Genomic DNA, 23018 nt, shown 5'->3' with positions numbered 1-23018 from the left:
TATTAGAAGTGGATAAGGGTAGGCACTGACTCTTTGAGAAAGGTTCATCATAAACTGTGTTTGATGCTGTCAAACACTGATCAGAAAACCTGAAAACGTATGAGATCAGTGATTGACACAGTAGGGACTTGGAATTTTGTGGCTGTATCTATTTTGAGGTAGACATAACGGTCCAAATCATTATTTAACCGAGTTGCAAATTCAGCAGATTTTATCTTGGCAATGTTAGTGGTATACTTTGGTTCACAGAACCTAAGAATCATTTGCATCAATTAAATATTTTCAAAAGTGGACAACTTTTTTCTTTTAAAAAAAAACTAGCTCAAATTTGAATGTAAGTGCCAGTTTTTAAAGTCCTTTTGCACGTTTCCCGGAATGAAAACTCGAGGTTTTGAATGCTTGATTAGTACAGCATAGTCAGAGCTAGAAGCATTGAACTTTGGAGCAGGTATAGGCCATTTGGCCCATTGACCCTGCTCTACTGTTCAATATGATTATGGCTGATCCTGTATCTTAATGCCATTTTTCAACTTTCACCCATACCTCTTGACACCTTTTAGTCTCTAGAAATGTATTTACTTCTCCAATATATTAAGTGACTTGGTCTCCACAACCTTCTGAGGCAGAGAACTCTTATAGATTCACCACTCCTGAATGAAGAAATTTCTCCTCCCCTCAGTCCGAAATGGCTGACAAATTTTGGGATCTTGCCCCATTGTTCTGGATGCCTGGTCAGGAGAAACATCATTCCTGCATCCAATCTGTCCAGCCCTGTTAGAATTTTAGGTTTTAGTGAGATCCCCCCTCTTTCTTCTAAGCGTCAATAAATGTGGGACCTGTCAACCAAATTTCTTCTCGTACAACAAACCTGTGATCTCCGTAGTCGGTCTGGTGTATTCTTGGTTCTACTTCATCTCTTGTCAATTATATCTTCCTTGGGTAAGGAGACAAAATTTCACAGTATTCCAGGTGTGAAAGGAAAGAAGCCCCACTTTCATGCTGTCGCATTAGCTTAGTGTAGAAGTGTCGATGTGCTTCAGAAAGGCCCAGCTTCTATCCATGATCTTTACTTTAATTGATCTGAACACAGTGGTGCAAATGTTGCCAGTGACTTGTGAGCTAAAGCTGGGGAGGGATGAATCAAATCAGGATTTTCGTTTAATGACAACTGCTCAAAAATTAAAACATGAATGTTCAAACACTGAGCTTATACAAAGAACAAAGAAAATTACAACACAGGAACGGGTCCTTTGGCCCTCCAAGCCTGCGCAGATTGAGATCCTCAGTCTAAACCTGTCATTTATTTTCTAAGGGTCTGTATCCCTTTGCTCCCTGCCCATCCATGTACCTGTCCAGATACATCTTAAAAGACACTATCTTGTCTGCATCTACTGGCAATGTGTTCCAGGCACTCACCACCCTCTGTGTAAAGAATTTTCCACGCATATCTCCCATAAACTTTCCTCCTGTCACTTTGCACTCATGACCCCTAGTAATTGAGTCCCCCACTCTGGGGGAAAAATGTGAAGAATAGCTACCTCTAGAGTCACACAGCTTGGAAACAGACCCTTCGGTCCAACCAGTACACGCTGAACATAATCCCAATCTAAACTATTCCTGCCTGCCTGCTCCTGGCCTATATCTCTCCAAACTTTTCGTGTTCATGTACTTATCCAGAAGTCTTCTGAGCATTGTAATTGTGCCCATATCCCCCACTTTCTCAGGAAGTTCACTTCCCTCATGAACCACATTGTATGTAAAATGAAAAAAAAATTATCTCTCATGTTTCTTTTAAATCCCTGTCCCCTCATCTTAAAAATGTGTCCCCCAGTCTTGAAATTCCCTGTCACAGGGAAAAGACAACCAACTCTTTCTATACCTCTCATTATTTTGTAGGCTTCTATCAGATCGCATCAAACTCCCAGACTCCAGTGAAAAAAGTCCCAGACTATCTGACCTTTCTTTATAACTCAAACCTTCCAAACCTGGCAACATCCTGGTGAACCTTCTCTGCACCCTCTCCAAAGCTCCCAGGATCTTCTGGTAATGTGGCTACCAAAACCGCGCACAATATTCCAAATATGGCCTAACAAGGGTTTCATAAAGCTGCTACACGGGTGATCTAACAGGGGTTTCATGTAGCAGCAACAATAAGTAAGCTGTTTAACTGTGGATAGCACCACATTCATTGTTATCTGATATCCACTTTTTAAGCAGTTATTATTAGATTCAAAACCCTGTTTCTTTCCATATCCTTTCCCAACCCAGGGCTGGCTAGACTATTTGAGGCATTAAATTCAGCTCAGTCAATATAGATCAGCTATAATGCTGTGAATTGTTGTTACTGATAAGCAGATTCCAGTTGTTATGTTTTACATCTTACTTTAAATTGATTAACAATCTTGAATGGGTACTGTAATTTGTTCAGAGATAATGGGAACTGCAGATGCTGGAGAATCCAAGATAACAAAGTGTGAAGCTGGATGAACACAACAGACCAAGCAGCATCTCAGGAGCACAAAAGCTGACGTTTTGGGCCTAGACCCTTCATCAGATGAGATGCTGCTTGGCCCACTGTAAATTGTTCATCTGTCTTAAGGGTGACTAGCAAGCAATGCTCAGTTTAGGTCAGAAACGTTGCCATAAGTACATGGCGGTTTTGTGTTCTGGTGTCAAATATGGGAATTAAGCATCTGCCCCTATGATGTAATTGCTGGACTCTGATTTGTAAAATTCTGTTGGCAAGTAAGTAAACATTTTACTTTTTCTCACTTAGTTCTGTTGGTGGGAACACCATAGGTACAAGAGATGATGACTCTCTGATCAATAGTAACTTGTTTTTATCATGAGAATAATAAGAAGAGCAAGCACTGAAAGTGGCTGAAGTTTCTCCCTAGAGTAAATTACTCTTAATTATTTTCATTTGTAAAGTGAAATGAAAGTTATAAAAAGGTTTTAAACATGAGGCAGTGTTTGCCCATTATCCAGATACCAGCTGGGTCAGGCAGGCAGAAAGTGGACCAGCTGTGTATGACACTTCATTGTCATTCATTGTGCTCCTACTTGCTGTAATGGGCTATAATTCACTGATAAGTATATTGCTTCCTGAAATGAACCATACGTGTGAAAATCTCCGAATTTCTATTGAGTTGATTACGTATTTTTTCCCCTCTCATGTTAGCCACCACAACAATGTTGGTTGGAATCTTTCTGCAGGACCAAGCATTTCATTAGCACGTTATTTGTCTACAAAATGGTTGGTTATCTAGAACAGTAAAAACTTAAGATTGTGTTTTATTTTGATCTGTCACTTAGGCTTCCACAACAGCTTTGCTATAATGGATTTATTTTTAATAGAACTTCGTTGGTGCAATCAGCACACTGTAGCAAAGATATTCAACAACAAGGGACCTAATTACTGGGATTGTGAAGCTTTGTGGGCTAATCTGTGCCTGAGTGCTGAGCGACCATTTAAGATGCTTGCTGTTTCTGTTATTGAAAGGCAAATCTCTGTTGAATACCCTGCTGTATGTCATTCATCTGGAATGAATAGGTGGAAGATGCAAAGCTTGACGTATCATTCTTTACAACTAGTAGTTCATCAACTGTTTCAGACAGCATTTTTCAAGATCTGTGCTTTGTCTTTCATTCACCTCCTTGATAGGCCTTTTAATTCAGTACTTCTTGCTGGGCAAATGCTTATTTTGGACATTGGACCTAATCTCTCTTCTGTCATCATGTTACAAATGACTAAATTTGTGCAAATTTAATCACATTAACAGTGAACATTACTATATCTCAATGTGCTTGAATTTAATGTTTTTTTAAATGAATGAGAATTATTGTTATATTCAATTTTTATTGGATAAGCTCATACTGTGATCTTTGACCACATTGCAAATGGAATATAACAAGAAGACATCAAAATGGGTTGTTCTGCTTTGAAAGAATAAGTTCTAAATTTGTTAACCATTGATTTGTAGATTTATTTAAATATCCTACTGGGAAAAACCTTTAATGTAGTTGTTATGATCTTTAAAGCATGAGCTGAAAGAGTGATGGAAGCAGATTCACTAGTGACTTTCAACGAAATAGATTTTATTGAAACTATTAATTCTATGTTTGTATTAAACAAAAAAAAAGCCTGTGCGGTTTTCAGCTTGCTAAGAATCTTTGTTCACTGTTACCACAGCAGTGGTCAAAATGAACCTTTACAAACAGAAGACTGCATTTTTTTTTCTATCAGTTAAATGCGATGTATTAAAAGAAGTGTCCTTTGGATTAGAAAGCTACTTCAGTGACTTTAGGAAAATAGTATTGTGTGTTATCATTGGGTGCGGTTTTAGTAGGGGTGGTCATATAATATAGGTTAGGTGGCCAGCCGACCAATTTCTCTCCATTCCTAAACTCGTCCACATAATGCTGATGGATGGGTGCTGAAAACTGAGGGTTCTTCCAGTAGTGTATTTTGTCTAATGCAACAATATTTGTTTTATTTTCCTTAACATTAAAAAAGGGTTTTCTTTTCGCTCTGAAGCTCAATTGACCGTAACACTAGGAAACCGATGCTGTAAAAGAGTTGGCCAGTAAGTAACATTCCATTTTGGGGAAAAAACAGTCTGAAAACAGCAGGAAGGAAGAGAGTATGATCTTCAGGGATGCCTTCGCATTCTTTCTAAGATATTGTGGCCAGAATTGGGTGCAAAATTGTAGCTGAGAGTTGCCTAATGATTTATAATATTTTAGCACAACTTTCTGGCTTTTGTACTCTACTTATTTATAAAGGTGCTTGTTTCACTTTTAAAAAAGATTTTTTTTTCCAACTTCATCCTGTCAGCATCAAAATACAGTAAAAGTTGTATGTGCTTTACAAACAAAATAACTTCAGAAATGAAAACAGTTAACCATAAACTTAAAAAACACAAAAGAACTGCAGATGCTGTAAATCTGGACAAAAACAAAGTTGCTGGAAAAGCTCAGCTGGTCTGGCAGCATTTGTGAAGGTAAAAACAGAGTTAACGGAGGTTCTGAGGAAGGGTCACCGGACCCAAAACATTAACTCTGTTTTTACCTTCACAACTGCCAGACTTGCTGAGCTTTTCTAGCAACTTTGTTTTCGTAACCATATAGTTTAGTGTTTTAAGAAGAACTCAATGAAAAGCTCAGTAAATGCTGTTTTTAGTTTTTAAAGAAAAACTTAAGCTTCCTTTGTAGCATCATGAAGTATTCTTTATGTAGCTTCTATGAATAATTAATCTTTTTGGTAACACAAAGTCTGGACATTTCATCTATCATAACTTTTCATGCAGTATTTTGTTTGACCATTGGACCGAAATTGTAGCTTTATTCATTCGTTCACAATAACGAATTTTGTAATTCTTTTTCAAGTTTATCAGAACTTATACCATGAATAACTTAATTAAGATTGTTTTGTTTGATTTGGTTGTGCTATTCTGCCTTTGTGTTCTCTATCCTTGTAGGAATCTGTACCATATTTTATATTAATCAAATACAGGGTTATGCTTCCTAAAATAAAGGGCCCAAAGGGTTAAAAATATTTGTAATTAAGCAAGTTGGGAAGAAATAATTCAAACTAATATCCCATCTGATAATAGTAACATTGGGAACATTTTATTGTGTTCTTCCACTGCTATCTTCAGCTTCCAAACTGAATTCTGTATTTTCCAGTACTTATGGTGTGGGCCTCTGAAGTCACCATCATTATCCTGTCAAATCCTCTGCTTTCTTTATTGATAGTAAATTGTGCAGATTTACTGCTGATGATAACATTTAACAATATGCATTAAGTAGATGCTCCACAGCTTTTATTAAGGAAGTTAGGATCTTGATTTGAGTTTGTTGATTGGAGTCACTTGGGATATTTTTATGTGACAAAATTCCAGTTGTAAATTTGCTTTGGATGCCTTTAAATTTTTCAGTATTATATCATAATAGTAGCTGGGATTTTCTTTCTGACGTGTAGTCGTCTGGACATAATTCATTTAAGTAACTGTGATTTCCTTATTTGAAAAATACTGGAGCTGGAATATTTGCTCCTGTCTTGACTTTCCTCTTCCTCTTGTGCATGTGGCAGATGGCGCTATGCATCAGAGGATAGTACCAGAGATTATGCATTAAGGAAAACTGTAGAATGCAGAATTTTTTCCTTTTGTGGAATTCAGGACTGAAAAGCTCTAAAATCTTTAATGTGGCCTGTTAACATCGACAACATACAGTGCATTTGTATTTACAGTGATGACTCAGTGGCTAAATGCCAGAAACTTTTTTTAGCTTTCTCAATTAATTTATCTCACACATTGCATTGACATTAATTTCAGAAAACTGTATGTATTGAAGTAAAAATGGTTTTCTCGAGGCATTTGCAGGTAACATTTGACATAAGTAATGTTTTTACTATAGTTGGATGCCTTTGTTATGTAGCTTAGAATCAGAATGTTTTTGTCCATGCCTTTAAGGAAGGACTGAAGGATTGGGGTAACTGGACAAGAATACATGGGAGCCACTTTACCTTGCTAGGTGTGTCATTTTGGCATTATTTCATGTGTTGCCTGGAACAGATTAGTTCATGTTCTCATTTTGCATATCAGTCTAGCTGGTTTATACTGTCCTGTTTGACAATGGCCTTCCAGAAGGAGCTGCAATTTAAATGTATAGACCAAGCTTAAATGTCATTCTCTGACACATGGCCTACAGATGTTCATGGATATCTATGTTAACTAAGGGTTATTAAATTGCTAATTTCTTTTCACTAGATTAGCAAATTCATAAGGAGGCAATTAGTACTTTAAAAATATACATTTTGCATTTGCTAACAAGATTCTGAATTCATTTTACTTGGTGTTAAGCTTAATTAGATAAATCAAGATACACAGATACACAGAACTGGAACAGTAGCACTTGAGTAGAACATGGTGAAGACGTAGTCTTATTATTTAATCTTAGCTAATCTAGTTGGATTGTAGTTCACAGGATTATGACAAAAATCTGATCAGTTGTGGAGATTATTTGATATGATTGTTAAAATCGAGCTTTCTTTAACGTTGTACATTTTTAATATTTGAGTATAATCACTTTTACTTTGGACTAGGCACACTTTTGATCCTTTGTAATTCATCTACCGACGCAACAGGTCCACAGCAGGTTCTATCTCCCTGACCCTGCGTTCATTCCTGGAAAATCTGAATAGCAAGCATACCTACGTCAGACTCCTGTTTATTGACGACAGTTCTTCCTTCAACACTATAATTCCAAATAAACTTACCTCTAAAATCCAAAACTTAGCTCTCAGCTCCTCCCTCAGTAACTGGATCCTCGACCTCCTGACCCATAGACCGTAGTCAGTAAGAGTAAGCCTCAACATCGGTGCCCTACAATGCTGCATATTCAGACCCCTAATATACTCCTTACACGCGCAGGATTATGGGCCAAGTTCCCCCCAATTCCATTTACAAGTTTGCTGATGATATCACTGTTATAAGTTAGATCTCAAACAATAACAAGACAGGATAGAGGAAAGAGACAGATTAGTGACATGGTGTAAGGACAGCAATTTCTCCATCAACATAGGCAAAATGAAGAAGCTAGACATTTACTTTAGGAAGCAATGTGGAGGCCACGCCTCTGTCTGCATCATTGGTGCTGATGTGGAGATGGTCAAGAGGATGCAGAACAATGGAAGAACTACATTTAGGTAGTAGGCCAGTTAGGTCCAAGTCTAATGATTAAGTAGACAGTTCAGTTTTCAGAATTTGAAGGGATCAGGGGTATTGATTCCTTTGATCTTTCACTGATTCTCAGGCAATACTTCGAGATATTTCTTCAACTGGTTTTATTTTAGGGTTAAACTAATGTAAATATATATAAACTATGGCATATGAGAGATGGAGAGTATAATAGCATTGGTTCCTAGCGACCCTATTCCCAACTAAACAGCAAGTAAGCCTATAACAAAACAGAAACCAAAACCAGAGGCTGTTGTGAGGCAACCTTCAGCACGAAGCCCCTTTTTCAAAACTGTCAATCTAGCAATTAAGGTCAACAAGTAATCACTGTTTTGCTTTTTTTTAAAATGCTTCCCTCCCAAAGTCTCTTGGCTTTTTTTGAGAACGAAGCATACAATCTCTTTCTTATGACCTTTTGACTATCACTTTTCAAAAATTGTCTTTATTTTTGGATAGCTGCAGTTTTAAAAATCACTTTTACTGAGAATATTATTAGCAACTCAGTGTTGTGGTTTTCCTGAAACAGTGAGGACAAAAGCCGACATCAAGGAACTAAGAGACAACTGCTTGCCAACATTGGCTCTTGACCTGATGATCATTCTGTGGGGCCAGTATAGCAAAAAACAGCCGAGTCTGCAGGGGACAGCATGGGGGACAAAAAAAGGATGAGCCGGTGAATTGAAGAGAGCATTGATAGGCAAACAGTTTGACTAAACATGTATTTTGACCACCCCAAAAAGTGAAGTTGTCTTATTTGCTAGATTCACTTGCAAATCACAATCAATGAGAATTAAAATAATAACAACATCACCTGAAGTTCAATTCCATGCATTCTGCTTGTCCAAAAATTTCAGTTCTTTACTCTTGGGGTAAGTACCAAATATTTAACTGGTGCCTTCCCCAGCTAAGATGAAACTAGCACTTGTCATCTGGAATCTCTCTGGAAAATTATAAAAACTGTATAGAATCATTAGCACAGCTATAGTGATGTGTCAATTGCTGTTTTTATCTGCTGAAGAGTGGTACATAGGGATTGAAAAGATGAATAAATGAAAAATATTAACTGTCATCCATCTACTACTGGCACCTCCAGGAAACTTTAGAAATCTTTGGTTAGTCAGTTTGTTGCATGTTTCAGTTTTGTACTGTGGAATATGTTTTCTCTTGATGTTGGGGACTCAGCAAAATTGAGATGCTGAAACAAACACAATTTCATTTTATTTAGTTGTCCTGCCCTAACATTCTGATAACAGTTAGTAAATGAATGTGCAGTTAAATTCTGTCAGTCATTCAGTCAATGGAACGGAGATAAAGTAGGAGTTTGCCATCTGATATTGACATTGAGTCTGTCATAAATTGTGAAGCCAGCTAATTTAGGTGGGGTCGTATATGCTTTGATGCAGTGTAAATACAACTTAAAATGCCTCAGCTACATGGGAAAGAGGTTAAGAAATAGCTCAATTAAAAGTTAGGCCCTAACTTGGCTATGAAGAATGAAGTTTTGATAGGTTTAACTGTTAAACTTGGAGGCAACAAAAAAATTTTGGTATAATTTGGTAGTAAAATCTGGTTCGGCTAAAGAGAGTAAATACAATATTACAGGACATGAACAACCAAGATGACAATGGACAATTAGATAACAAGGTGTAGAGCTGGATGAACACAGCAGGGCAAGCAGCATCAGGGGAGCAGGAAAGTTGATGTTTCGGGCCTAGATCACTACTGGTGCGATGGGTCTTTGATGTTGGCAGCCTTTCTGCGGCAGCGAGCCATGTAAATTGAGGCTATGGATGGCATGTTGGCTACACCACCTTCTGTAATTCCTTATAGTCCTGGGCACAGCAGTTGGCACACCAGGTCGTTATGCACACAGACAGTATGATTTCAATGGTGCATCTGTAAATATTGGTGAGGGACCTCATGGACATGCCAAATCTCCTGAGCTGCCAGAGGAAGAAGAGGCATTGTTATGCTCAAATAGATCCAACATCCTGAACCATGACTTTGTTACAAGGACATGAAAGTCCTACTTCCTGTAGTAAACCATGCTGCTCAGTCTAGAGTTACCATTTAACTGGGAAGAGGGCACTGATAATCATGCTCCATTGTTCCTCAAGCTTTCACAAAATGCATAACCATATAAAATGTCAATGAGACCACCAAAATGTCTAATTTTGCCTGACTGACAAAAGCAATTCACATGAGGCTTTGCCAGTTACAGAAAATAACTGTTTATTGTAACTAATGTAAATCTAACGAGCAGAGTAGAGGATTCCTAACCTACCGCTATGCAACTTGAACTATATGACTTCAGAACCTAAATACACAAACACTCAATCATAATTAAAATACACAAATACAAACAGTTTGTAACAGAGACAGTAAATGGAAAAAGATCATGGATAATGTACACAAAATCTGAAGATCAAAAGTCTAGATCACAAGATTGAAAATTATTTTCCCATAATTCTTTTATTTTGTTGTCCATAGGGTAATGGATGCCTTCAATTTAGTGGTTGCAAAGATGGTCTTATCTTGCATGCATTTTTAAGCTCTCATTATTTTTGTTTTTTGTCCTCCCTCCACCTACACTCTCACGGATGCTTTTTGTATGCAGCCTCGAGACATTTCTTTCTGCCGCAATCGATAGACAATTGAAGATAGCTAATGTAATAGATAATATCTTTTGTAACCATAATCTGAAATAGAAATTGGATTGCTAGAAGTGAAAGGTGAGAGTTATGCAACTTGAAAATCAAGTACTACGTACTGTTTAACACTGCAATGAAGTGTAGCTTTTTGAAGCAGTGATTGGGAGAATTTCAGACTGAGTGGCATCAGGAGCTTTTTGATTTAGGAAGTTCTGCCTAACAGCAGCCCTCTGGTTGAGTTGCAAAGTATTCTGAAGCTGCAAGCACCAGGATAGTTGACCTGGTGTGTCAACTGCAGTGCCCAGGACCATAAGGAATTATAGAAGGTGGTGTGTACTGGTGGTGAAGCCAACATGCCATCCATGGCCTCTACTTACATGGCTCGCTGCAGCAGAAAGGCTGCCAACATCATCAAAGATCCATCGTACCCTGGTAGTGACCACCTACAACCTTGTCCTTCAGGCAGGAGATGCAGAAGCCTGAACACACACACATGAGCAGGTTCTGGAACAGCTTTTTTCTGGCTGTTATCAGACTGTTGAATGAACTCTAGCCTCAAATAATGTAAAGCAATGTACCCTGTGTGCCTTTAAGTCTTTTTTTGATCTGTACATACTTTGCTTGCTGAGCTCTGCCTGTATGGCTCAAACTACGTTTTCACTGTATTTCGGGACACATGACCATAAAATCAATCAATTAATCAATCCAAGGGCAGAGATCTGTGCTAAGACTGTGTAGTGGTATCGATTTTTGCCTACCTCCTTGAAACCTAGGAATTCAGCACAGGAAGAAGTTTAATAACTTCACAGAGAAGCCAGACTATTATTACTCTACCTAACCCTTTCCTAGATGTGCAGGATCTCATTCATTGATTCTCAAAGCCAAAGGATTCGGTGTAACAGAAACGAGTGGTGCTCTGTAAATAGCAGCTAGTGGCTTCTAAATCTGCAGATTCAGATTTCTGGGATCCTGTTCCAAAAAAAACCCTCAAGTTTGTAAATTGCATTTCAAACACAGATTGGCAATATCATTTTAGGGATCATTAAGTACTTTGAAATATGTTTGTTACACAATGAAATGCATTTTATATTTGCTGGTGTGTGGTTCTCTGAACTTAGCAGTGAGTTGCATGTTGACCACGAAACAATTCTGCAAAGTGCGCCCAGTTGCATTATGGGCAAAAGTAGATGGAGAAATGAGAAGGCTGGAAAGTGAAGATCAAATCAGTCCGATTTGTGGAACAGGCAGCATCAGTCGTACCGATTTTGAAGCCCAGTGGGTCAGTTCACCTTTATGGGGATTTTAAGCAAATCGTAAACTGTTTATTGTAGCTGGATGAATACCCGGCCCCTCGGATAGAGGATTTTTATGGAAAGCAGACAGAAGAACTGTCCTTCATGAAACTGGATGTGAGCCACGCTTATTTGCAATTGCTGTTGATGAGGATTCCTACAAGTATGCTGCAATTGATACCAATAAGGGTTCATATCAATGTACAAGACTGCCATATGAGGTATCATAGACGATGGAAAACATTTTGCAAGATCTACCTAAGGTCAGCAGTTGTGAAAATCGATGATGTCCTGATAATGTAAAACTAATAAGAGAACTTGAATATAGTCTTAAGAAATATTTCAAGGCAGGCATTCACCTAGGAAGGGAAAAATTTATGTTCCAGGCCTCCCAAGTGACTTACTTGGGTTACAGGATCAACAAGACCAGGTTACATATTTTGGAAGATAAAATGAGGGTGACCAAAGGTGCCCTGGCTCCCACGTCTGTCCAAGAGCTGAAGCCATTCCTTCAGCTAGTGAATTATCGTGGAAAGTTCATACATAACATGGCGTATCTCCTGGCACCTTTTAGATCAACTTCTTTAAAGGGGTCAGCTGTGGAAATGATCTCATAGACAGCCTGAACTTTCAATGAAGAAGAGAAACAGCTGTCGTCCTCTAAGTTTGAGGCACGCTATGATCTGAGGAAAGATCAGGTATTGATGTGCAGTGCCTCCCTGGATTACATTGGGGTGTTGTCAGCTCATATGTGGCCCAGTGGAGATGAATGCCCAGTGGCATCTGCATTTAGGACTTTGGTGAATGCAGAGTGTAAATATGTCCTGACAGACAAAGAGAGATTGGCAGGCATATATGGAGTCAGGGAGTTCCACCATTACCTTTATGAATAAAAACATGTGATAATCATGGCCCACAAATCCCTGCTTAAAGAGGACAAGGCAGTTCTGCCAATAACATTGGGCCACATTCATCAGTGGGCTCTAATACTAAGTGCTTATAATTATGACTTGGAACACCGTCCGGGAAGCTGAATAGCAAATGCAGATACATTGAACTGCCTCTCATTTGCAGATCCACCACTAGTGGTGCCCCCCATTGGAAGACCCTGTAACAATACTAGATTTTTGAGACATGCTCGCAGTCACAGCTGACAACATCAGACTTTTAGACTCAAAGATTCAGTTCTTTCCAAACTGAAACAGTGGTGTTGATGGGGTGAAACCGAAGGGACCATCACAACTAGAATTGAAATGTTTTTGGATGTGGAGAGACCAGCTCACAGAAAAGGAGAACATGTTTTTAAGGGAGCAAGAGTGATTGTCCCGAGCAAAGGGTGCTGTCAAATACTGCCCGAACTTCTCCTGGATGGCCCTGGTGTCTCCAAAATGAAGGTATGTCTGTTAGCCAGGCTTGGGCACAGAACCAGCTGCATTGGTGGGGCCGTGCCCAAAATGTCAACAAGGACAAAAATTACCACTAGACACTCTCCCACATTCATGGGAATGGCCGGGTAAACCTTGAATTTGTTTACATGTTGACTGTGTAGGTTTTTCCATGGGCTCAATGTTTGTAGTCATTGTTGACACTTGTTTAAAGTGGTTGGACGTGCATAGATCCATTTTTCAAACACTAGGATGACAATAGAAAAACTGTGTGCATGTTTTTCATTGCTTGAAGTCCTGGAAGCGCTGGTCACATATAACAGGCCAGTGGGGAATTTGAATATTTCCTAAAGTCTTTACATATATGGACAGCTGCATTCTACCCATCATCCAGTGGCCTTGCAGAAAGATCTGTCCAAACTTTGAAGGTTGGCTTGAAGAAGTAGTCTACCCTTCCTAGCTACTAACATGGTGCTGTTCTTGTTTGATTATAGGACATTATATTATCCTGTCTTTGCCCACCTGCCCCTTCTTTTATACCTTTTATACCCTTGATGACATATTGATATTTCTTACAATAAGATTGGTCCTATGTTGTCAAAACGATCAGATTTAAATTTAATTCATTTTTGGTATCTAAATGCCTGGTTCAAATTAGTTGGCTAAATTGAAAACTTGTTGCGATAACAAAACAAAACTGCTGCTTGGCCTGCAAGCTGTACAGCCGTTTGATACAAATGTTTTCATTCAGGTGCTCTCTATCCACCTGCAAACCCACAAGCTGCTGCCCACTGACATCCTTTTTATATCTCTAAATATAGAGAAAGCACATTATTCTTTTAAAGGGACCACGCACTGCTCCTCCTAGCATTTTACAAGCACGAATTTCCAACTTCCTGCCTCCTAATCCACAAGTACAGTACCCAACTTTGCAACACAAGCACCCGAAGGATAGTGCTGGCAGAGTTGCTCAGGGGTAGAAAACCTGGCACAGAGTCCAGTTTGATCTTCCCGGACCTGGTGGGGATTGTGAAACAGCATCGAGAACTCCAATGCTGGACCCAAGACTCTACCAAGTAATAGAGACATGTTTGATATAGGGGGAAAAGTTTTTGGTGTAGGAATCACAGAAATGGCCCATGTGGGTAAAAGGCATAATCAATGCGAAGTCATGACCAGTGATGTTTAAAGTTCAGGTAGGTGTGATGACCCTAAAAGAGCAAATGGACTCTGTATGAGTCAGTGCTGTAGTCAAGGGCTGTTGTGTAAATGAAGGGTAACTTGGTGACAGGATACCACCTCTGTGAAGTAACTCCAGTGTTTTTAAAATACGTGCTTGGAAGAAAACAATTTCCACATAAGAATGGGACGAACTGGGAGTACGTTCTGATTTCTTGATTTCTACTCAACAATAATATTTTTATATTCATGCCTTGGCTTCTGTGAAGCTAATAATATAGTGCTAGCCATGGCAATGCAGATTGTTGCGGGAAACCTACAAATGCGCTCTGGAACAAAAAAGACAGTAAGACGAAGAGTAAGAGTAAGCTTTGTTTTCCATACAGGTTCAAGTATTTCATGCTGTCAAAACAATTTAGTAAACTCAAGCTTAGTTAAAAGAAGTTGTATTTATACAGGTCTACGCAAGTGCAACTGTTTCTACATTTCTCTGATGGGTGAGCTATGAAGTTCACATATGTTAAGAAACTTTTGACCTTTATAAATATTTTAGCAAAATCGTATTATCTTCCCTTCCAAATTGTCACCTGCTGTGAGTTGTTTTCCCCCTCCTGGTGACATTTAGTAGGATTTAATCTAGATTCTATTGTATAAGCAGCTTATTATCAATCAGAAATATATGTTTTCAGTCCATTACTGTGTCGACTAATTGTGCGTGCTTTAAATTAGTTTTCAAGTGTATTCTAGAACTTGTATCAAACTCCCTTTGTTTATATCAGTGCTGACGTGAAGAACAAAATGAAGAAATGCTTTGTTTTCTTTCCATGTAGCTAAAATTGGTAACATTGTGGAATAAGCCAATGGGAAAGTTGGTGAAAAGTGATGAGGCATCTCAAGTACTGATGCCTTTTTACTGATTACTATAATGTGATCAGATTGTGATGCTTGTTTTGCTGTGATAAACTTTCCGCTGTTTATGTTAGATATGATTTGATGGAATTTAAATTAAACACTTAATTCTCTACCTTACTTCAACAGAGAGAGAGAGAGCGAATGCGACAGTTTAACTTAACTTGATAGTTTCTGAACATATCATTATCGTTACGTCGATTAAAGATCTATTATACATAAAGTTTAGAACATGAGACTGTATAATGATGTGTCAAGGCTCAATAGTTTTGTTTGTGATTAAATGACTGACTTATTGATTTTTGGCCAAAATATTAGGATTGTTTGCTGCATGGTTCAAAGCCATCTCTTTGCGTTCCAAGTCATTAATATCTATTATAGAATATATGGAACAGCTTATTATTACTTAGCCATGAATTGATTGTGTCATTATTGTGACAGATGCGCTTGAAATCTACTCTGTAATTACTGTGCTTGAGTTTGTGTGATTAAATAAACTATGCTGTCTTGATTTGTTAACCAAAATGCTGTGAAACCTGGATATTTATGCCAGTTACTTGAAACAATTTTAATGGTTACTATGTGCTTAATAAATGGTAACAATACGCTGATGGGTAGTACCTAATGACAGCCTCTGAGAGGGAAAGAATCTTGTTTGGTTCACTACAATTATGTTTTTCCTGTTTTGCAGCAATTTGTGAGAAACATGGAGACTGGACAGAATTTTTAATTCAAGATTTGACTGGTGCAAGGACAGCTCCTGCAAACCTTCTGGAAGGGGTAATCTTCTAAGTATATTCATAAAATTGATCTAAATAACATGTATATGTTTTCAAAATTGTATACTTGGTTTTAAACTTTTATAAAGAAAATATCTTTTAAACTAAACAGAAAATGTTGAGAACTATTATTAACCTAAGTCTATCATGCTAATGTAAGAAATAAACTGCAGAATATAGTGCAAAGAAAAGTAAATACTTCAGTGAATGCAGCATCTTGTATTTTTCTTTTATTGAGAGAATAAAAAGATGAATTCAGTTTTCTGAAATTGTGATTTTTTTTCTTGAATTTCAAACAGCCACTAAGAGGGAAGAACGCTGTGGACCTCATTACCCCTAAATCTCTTATTGAACTTCAGGATTATCAAGTTCCTTTCCAATACTGGATAGTCCGTGTAATTGAGAATGTTGGTGGCCGATTGTGCTTACGCTATGAAGGATTGAACGATATTGAAAAACATGACCAGTGGTTGTTTTATCTGGACTATAGACTCCGACCAGTGGGATGGTGCCAGGAAAACGGTTGCAAGTTAGATCCACCCACAGGTAAATTTTGCAATTCTCGGAAAGGGTAATTGAATGATTGTAAAGTAGGTATTCAGTCTTTTAAATACCCTGCTGAATTATGCGTGTAATATGTACCTCACAGTACTAACTCCTGTGTGTATATGCTGATAAGTGGATCAGTGGCACAGTAGACAAATGATGTGCATTCCCAATTTAAGCAAAAATATACTTTTCTTTTAACTGGAAAGCTTATTTATTTGTTTTCTCTTATCCTGGTCTACTGTGTTCTGAATTTTTGGGATTATAAATATTGCAATATCTGGAGGCATAAAATTAATATAAATGTTAAAACTTTTGACATTAATTCATTGAAAGCTGATTCTGCTGTTGGATTTTGATTAACATTTCTCTTCACATCTGATCAACAAATTAGATTGTATTAAACTACAGATATATGTTGAAAATTACCTCGTACAGCAATTGTACCAACCAAAAAATTGATTACAATGTAACATTTCTTCAAGGGACAATTGTATACATCAGTAATCAACTGAACATTGTATATTGATTCCATTAATGGCCTATGCTAAATAAATCCTGTAAAATTGTATTAGCTGTGAAATTTCTTCCTCTTCTCTGATCGCTCAAAGAAAGCCATCTGAAACGTTTTTATTTGAATGAAAGTCAACAACTGCATCAATAACAGGGTGGTTGATGTACATTAATCTCCACCAGGACTGAAGTCCAGGAATTAGGTAGAATTTAGCACGGAGTTTGATGACTTTCCTTATTTGTCAGTTAAAGTTTTAAGAAACATGTCTCTAGGTCCTCCAGTATCAAACCTAGAATTGTATTTGTTGTCAAGGATAGTGGAGTTTAGATCCTTGTTGCATTTTCTTTTTTTGAGGGAAAATATAATTAAAAAATCTTTGTATGTTAATTGATCTTTTGTGACATTGCATCAGTTAGGTGGAAGAATAGCCCTTCACAGTGCACATAGTGGGACGGAATTTAACAAGAAAAGCTTCTGAGGGCATTTTGATGACATAGATGAAACATCACTGGAAATAGAAGTACATATTTGTAAATGCAGTTTTACTTTGCATCATCACCTGTCTGATCAAATTTTGTAGTAACTACAGCTGACAAGAATGAACTCATGAGGGGCATGGATAGGGTGAATAGTTACGGTCTTTTCCACAAGGTCCACAGCTGGGCTTTAAAAATGAATGTGACAGAGGAAATCTGAAATTCCTGACCAGTGGAGATTATCTTGCACTCACCAACAGCAGAAGTAATGTGTGAGAAAGGTGCCATAGGGGCGTGGTGCAGACATAATGAGGTGAGCAACAGAGAATTATATGAAATAACTCATTGGAACTCAAAAAGAGAAATCCATGATGCAACTCCCTGAAATTGGCACTTAACCAAGTTCAGCCCTGGGAGTTTGTTGTGTACAAATGAACTGTCACATTTTCAAAACTACTACAGGAGCAACAGTTTAAAAGCGCTTCACTTGCTTGTGAACAGGACATCAAGAGGCCGTGATTTCTAAATGCAAGTTTGTCTTTCTCCCTATCTTTGAGAAGATTTTGTACCCTTTGAATAATTCAGCCTAGAATTCATAATTTATTTAAATATACTGCAATTATAACATATGTAAATATTTAAATATTTTAGATTTGAAAATACATGAGTGTAATGAGTTTGAACTGTTACTGTAATTGAGCATTTTGATAATGCTCAGTATGTTTTGGCATCTCCAAGCTTCAAATAAATAAAACATAATTTCTATTTGTAGAATTATTGTAACAGAATCACTGTGATTTGCCCAGTCATTCTTTTGTATTTGCTTTCATCCATTCTCTCTGCCAACTAATAGAACAATATTAATTCCCAATGTTTCCCAATCTTAATTCTGTAGGGCAAAAGGTATTTGAATATCAAAATTAATTACAAGCCAGCAGAACTGGCTACCGAAGAATTTCTAATAACACTTGTTTAATGATATATATTCATGTTTTGTTCATCTATGAATAATTCTGCTAACTGTTCACTTTAGACGAAAAGTTGGAGTTCCCTTCAAGAAAAAATGTGAGATAATAACTTGCATATTTAGTTATTTCAGAAAAGCAGGCAAATGGGACTAGTTTAGCCTGAGAACTTAGTTGGTGTGGACTAGTTGGATTGAAGGGTCTGTTTCCATGCTGTATGATTCTATGACTGTATAAAGCCCATTTTAAAAATAGGCATCTAGTATCAGGAAAATCAACTAAGCATTGTAGAACTACTAGCTGTAAATATTCCTTAGTCATACATCTTCCTTTAGAATTCTGAGCTACTTTGTTAATGTATTTTTGATTAGATTAATTTGTGAGATCTCAAGTTTTAGTTCATTGTTGCTGTTTTGTATGGGATTTCGGCTGTACTACGTATTTCTGATTTGCTAACAAGGATTTTTGTGAATGATATACCATAACCTGTTACTTAAGACTTTAGCACAGTTTGAAGCATAAAACTGTTTATTCCTTAAAAACTCTAAATATTCTGCTCTTTCCAAAATTACTGATCCTTAAAAAAATCTCATCTAACTGTTTAATTACTGAGGTGAATGAAAAATGAGGGTTAATGATCTGTCCTTGGCGATCCTTTTTATTGGGAACGATCTGTGACAGTGAAGAACGATTTCTAAGAATGCAATAGGATCGTGATCAGCTGGGCCAGCAGCCTGAGGAGTGGCAAATAATTTAAATTAGTGCGAAATGTTGCATTTTGGTAAGACAACGCAGAGCAGGATCTACACGGTTGATGGTTGGGCCATGGGGAGTGTTGTTGAACAGAAAGACTTAGGGATGCAGATACATTGTTCCTTGAGAGTGGCATCACAGGTAGGCAGGGTAATGAAGAAGGCACTTAGCATGCTTGCCTTCATCAGTCAGAACATTGAATATACTCAGTGGCTTATGGCTATGCGTGACACTGGTAAGGCCACTTTTGGAATACTGTACATAATTCTGTTTGCCCTGCTATAGGAAGGATGTTAATAAACTGGAAAGTGTGCAGTGAAGATTTGCAAGGATGTTATCAAAACAGCAGGGTTTGAGCTATAAGGAGAGGCTGGATAGGCTGGGACTTCTTTGTCTGGTGCTTAGGAGGCTGAATGGAGATCTCGTAGAGGTTTATAAAGTTATGAGGGGCATTGATATGGTGAATAGCCAAGGTCTTATCCCCAGGTCGGGAGAGTCCAAAATTCGAGGGCATAGCTTTAACATAGGAGGGGAAGGGCTTAAAAGGGACCTGAGTGGCAACTTCTTCACTCAGAGATGGTGCATATCTGGAATGAGCTGGTCAAGACAAGTACAGTTACAACATTTAAAAGACGTTTGAACAGGTACAGAAATAGGATAGAGAGAGGGCTATGAGCCAAAAGGAGGCAAACGGGGCTAGTTCAGTTTTAGTCAGCGTTAACAAGTTGGACCGAAGGATCTGTTTCTGCGCTATATGACAGGTTAAGAAAGTTAACAGTGAATGCAGTTTTGGGGGATAATACATTGTTATAGCAGCGAATTGATTCGTGTTAAACAGATTAGATTAGTTTGTTGTTTTGAATATCTTAAATCTGAGGTGGAAAGCATCAGGTGCTAGAAGAAACTTAGATTGTTCAATTTAAGGAAGCTGATCAATGTGTTTTCTGAACCTTGAATCATCCCTCAATTTGTTTCAAAGAGCCAGCCTTCCTTTTCATTTTTTTTTCTGGTTGCGTAGACCTCCAAGGTCCGAGTGCAGTAGCGGCTTAGGCAAATATGTCAGCAGTGCACAGAAACTCCCAGCTGATGAATTCTGAGAAAAGCTGATTAAGCTTTAAATTTGTTTCTTATAAACTAATAGCTTGCATAGGAGGTGTCAACTTAAGAATTGATTGAAAAAATTGTTACATCCCAGTGTAAATAGTCTATTCCTTTAATGTGCTTTTTGCCAGGTATAAACTGAACATTTGTCTGAGAGAATACATTGTGAAGCTGGATGAACACAGCAGGCCAAGCAGCATCAGAGGAGCAGGAAAGCTGACGTTTTGGGTCAAGACCCTCATCCAGCTTCACAGCATGTTATCTCAGATTCTCCAGCATCAGCAGTTCCTACGATCTCTGTAACAATTTGTCTGGGAGACATCTTCAGATATTCATTTTTCATTTCTGATTATTACCATTCTTGGATCTGCAAATTTCCAGTGGGTACACTTTTGTGTTAACTTTCACCGTTATAAATTGTGATGTTTACATTAATAACAAAGTTGCTTTTACAGATTTGCCACTCTACCTGCAGCCTCTGACCGATGAGGGTATGAAAACATCAATCTTTCTTGCCTGCAATTGCGTAGCCTTTAATGCAGCAAAACCTCAGTGCTAAAACAGCTTTTCAAATTCCAGTAACTTGAGTTATTTATATTTAGTTATTTATTGTATGTAATGTAAAATCAGTGTCTTAAAATAAGCACATTACATATGATTCTAAAATGAGTGAATCCCAATACATATTTTGTCTTTTTTTCTCTATTCAGTCTGGGGATGAGGGCGTTGCTGGCTAGGCCAGCATTTCCTGCCCATCTCTAATTGCTCAGAGGGCAATTATGAGTCAACCACATTGCTGTGGGTTTTGATTCATATGTAGACCAGACCAGTTAAGGATGGCAGTTTCCTTCCCTAAAGGACATTAGTGAACCAGATGGGTTTTTCTGACAATCAGCAATGGATTCATGGTCATCATTAGACCCTTAATTCAAGATATTTATCGAATTCAAATTCCACCATCTTCTGTCGTGGGATTCGAACTCAAGTCTTCAGAACATTACCTGGGTCTTTAGATTAACAGACCAACGGTAATACCACTAGACCACTGCCTCCCCTGTATATGATAATATAGACTTATTTTAATTTGATATTTGTGCCTTTCATTCCCACTCACGTGAAATTATAGTAAGTTTTTACACTTGGGATGAACTTTACCAGACCTCTGGGGGCAAACTGGATGTGGTGGGTAAGGCAGGAGTTCTGTATGGTGAGGGAAATGTGGAGTGCTCGTTGACTTCACAGCACCATGAAGTTTAACAGCAGTGAGAAGGTAAAGGATGGTCTTGCATTAAAAGATCAGTTAAAGTTCTTAAGAGGAACATGCTGTGTAAGCAGCCTTTGTCAAATTTTGCCATGTAGCTTTGTAGACGGCACACTTACATGCTATGTTTGTAGAGGGACTGGATGTTTGTGAATTTTGGAATCACATAGTCTGTGTTGTCCTGGGTGGTGTCAAGCTTATTAAGTGTTGTTGGAACTGCACTCATCCAGCTGAGTGAGAGTATTCCATCACATTGCTGACTTGAACCTTGTAGATAATCATAGAGTTGTGCAGCATGGAAACAGACCCTTCGGTCAAACTTGTCCATGCTGACCTAGTTTACCAAACTAAACTAGTCCCACTTGCCTGCATTTGGCACATATCCCCTTGAACCCTTCCTATTCGTGTACCTGTCCAGATGTGTTTTAAATATTGTAACTGTCTATGCATCTATCACTTCCTGTGACACTTTATTCTGCATATGAGCCATCCTCTGTGAAAAAGATTGCCCCTCAGGTCCCTTTAAAATGCCTCCAATCTCGCCTTAAAGAAATGTACCTTAATTTTGAACTCCCATGCCTTTGGGAAAAGACCATTGCTATTCGCCTTGCCTATGCCCCAGATGATTTTATAAACTTTTATAAGGTCACCCCTCAGCTACCTATGACCCACTGGGGAGAAATAAATTGACAGGCTTTAAGGATTTAGAAACTGAGTTATTCACCTGAAGAATTCCTTGTGTCTAATCGTGGTTACTGTATTTATGTGGCTAGTCCAGTTCAGTTCTTGAGTGAAGGTTTGGAATGTTAAGTGGTGATAGAGAGATTTTCTCTGTTGAAGATGGTCATTGCCTAACACTGTGGCATGAATGCTACTTGCTGCTTGTCAGCCTAAGCGTGGATATTACTAATCTTACTGCATTTGGACATGGACTGGTTCATTGTCTGAGATGGCATGAATGATGCTGTACATCAAGCAATCATCAGTGAACATCCCCACTTCTGACCTTATCATGGAGGGTAGAACATTGATGCAGCTGAAGGTGATTGACCACAGGATATTCTTCTGAGGACCTTTGCAGAGATCAACAATCACCACTATCTTCCATTGTGCTATGTATGACTCCAATCAGCAGAGAGTTTCCTGAATCAGATTGAAATATGTTGTTTCTATTTATTGTAGTATGTTAATAATTTCGATAGAAATTGAGAGATGAATGACTTGAAAGGGTGTGTCAGTGGAAGCCTAAAGGAGATTTTTGGTTTTGCAAGGAGTTCAGTTGTGAACTGATTACTATATTGTAATTCTAAGTACTAAAACACTTTCTTAACTGTGTAAATATGAACTACTTGAAGCTTGTACAAGCTGTATAGTTATTTATGTTTTTAAGGTGATGTCTATTCTATTCTGTTACATTAATGATTGAAATTCTTTCAAGTATGTTTGACAACCCCTCTGTTGCTTT

General features: G+C 38.0%; 1 protein-coding gene across 2 annotated transcripts in view; it reads left to right on the top strand.

The window, feature by feature from the left end:
- sfmbt2 (Scm like with four mbt domains 2) overlaps positions 1-23018 on the top strand; it is a 196876-nt gene that overhangs the window by 65170 nt on the left and 108688 nt on the right. For both annotated transcript variants that reach the window (XM_048553832.2, XM_048553833.2), the window contains exons 6-7: positions 15850-15938; positions 16237-16483. In XM_048553832.2, coding sequence (XP_048409789.1) covers positions 15850-15938; positions 16237-16483 — 336 coding nt within the window. The remainder of the gene's footprint in view (positions 1-15849; positions 15939-16236; positions 16484-23018) is intronic.

Source organism: Stegostoma tigrinum, chromosome 25 (genome assembly GCF_030684315.1).
Source record: "Stegostoma tigrinum isolate sSteTig4 chromosome 25, sSteTig4.hap1, whole genome shotgun sequence".
NCBI lineage: Eukaryota > Metazoa > Chordata > Chondrichthyes > Orectolobiformes > Stegostomatidae > Stegostoma > Stegostoma tigrinum.
The sequence above is the reverse complement of the archived record's forward strand: the minus strand, read 5'-3'. Positions and strand labels throughout refer to the sequence as shown.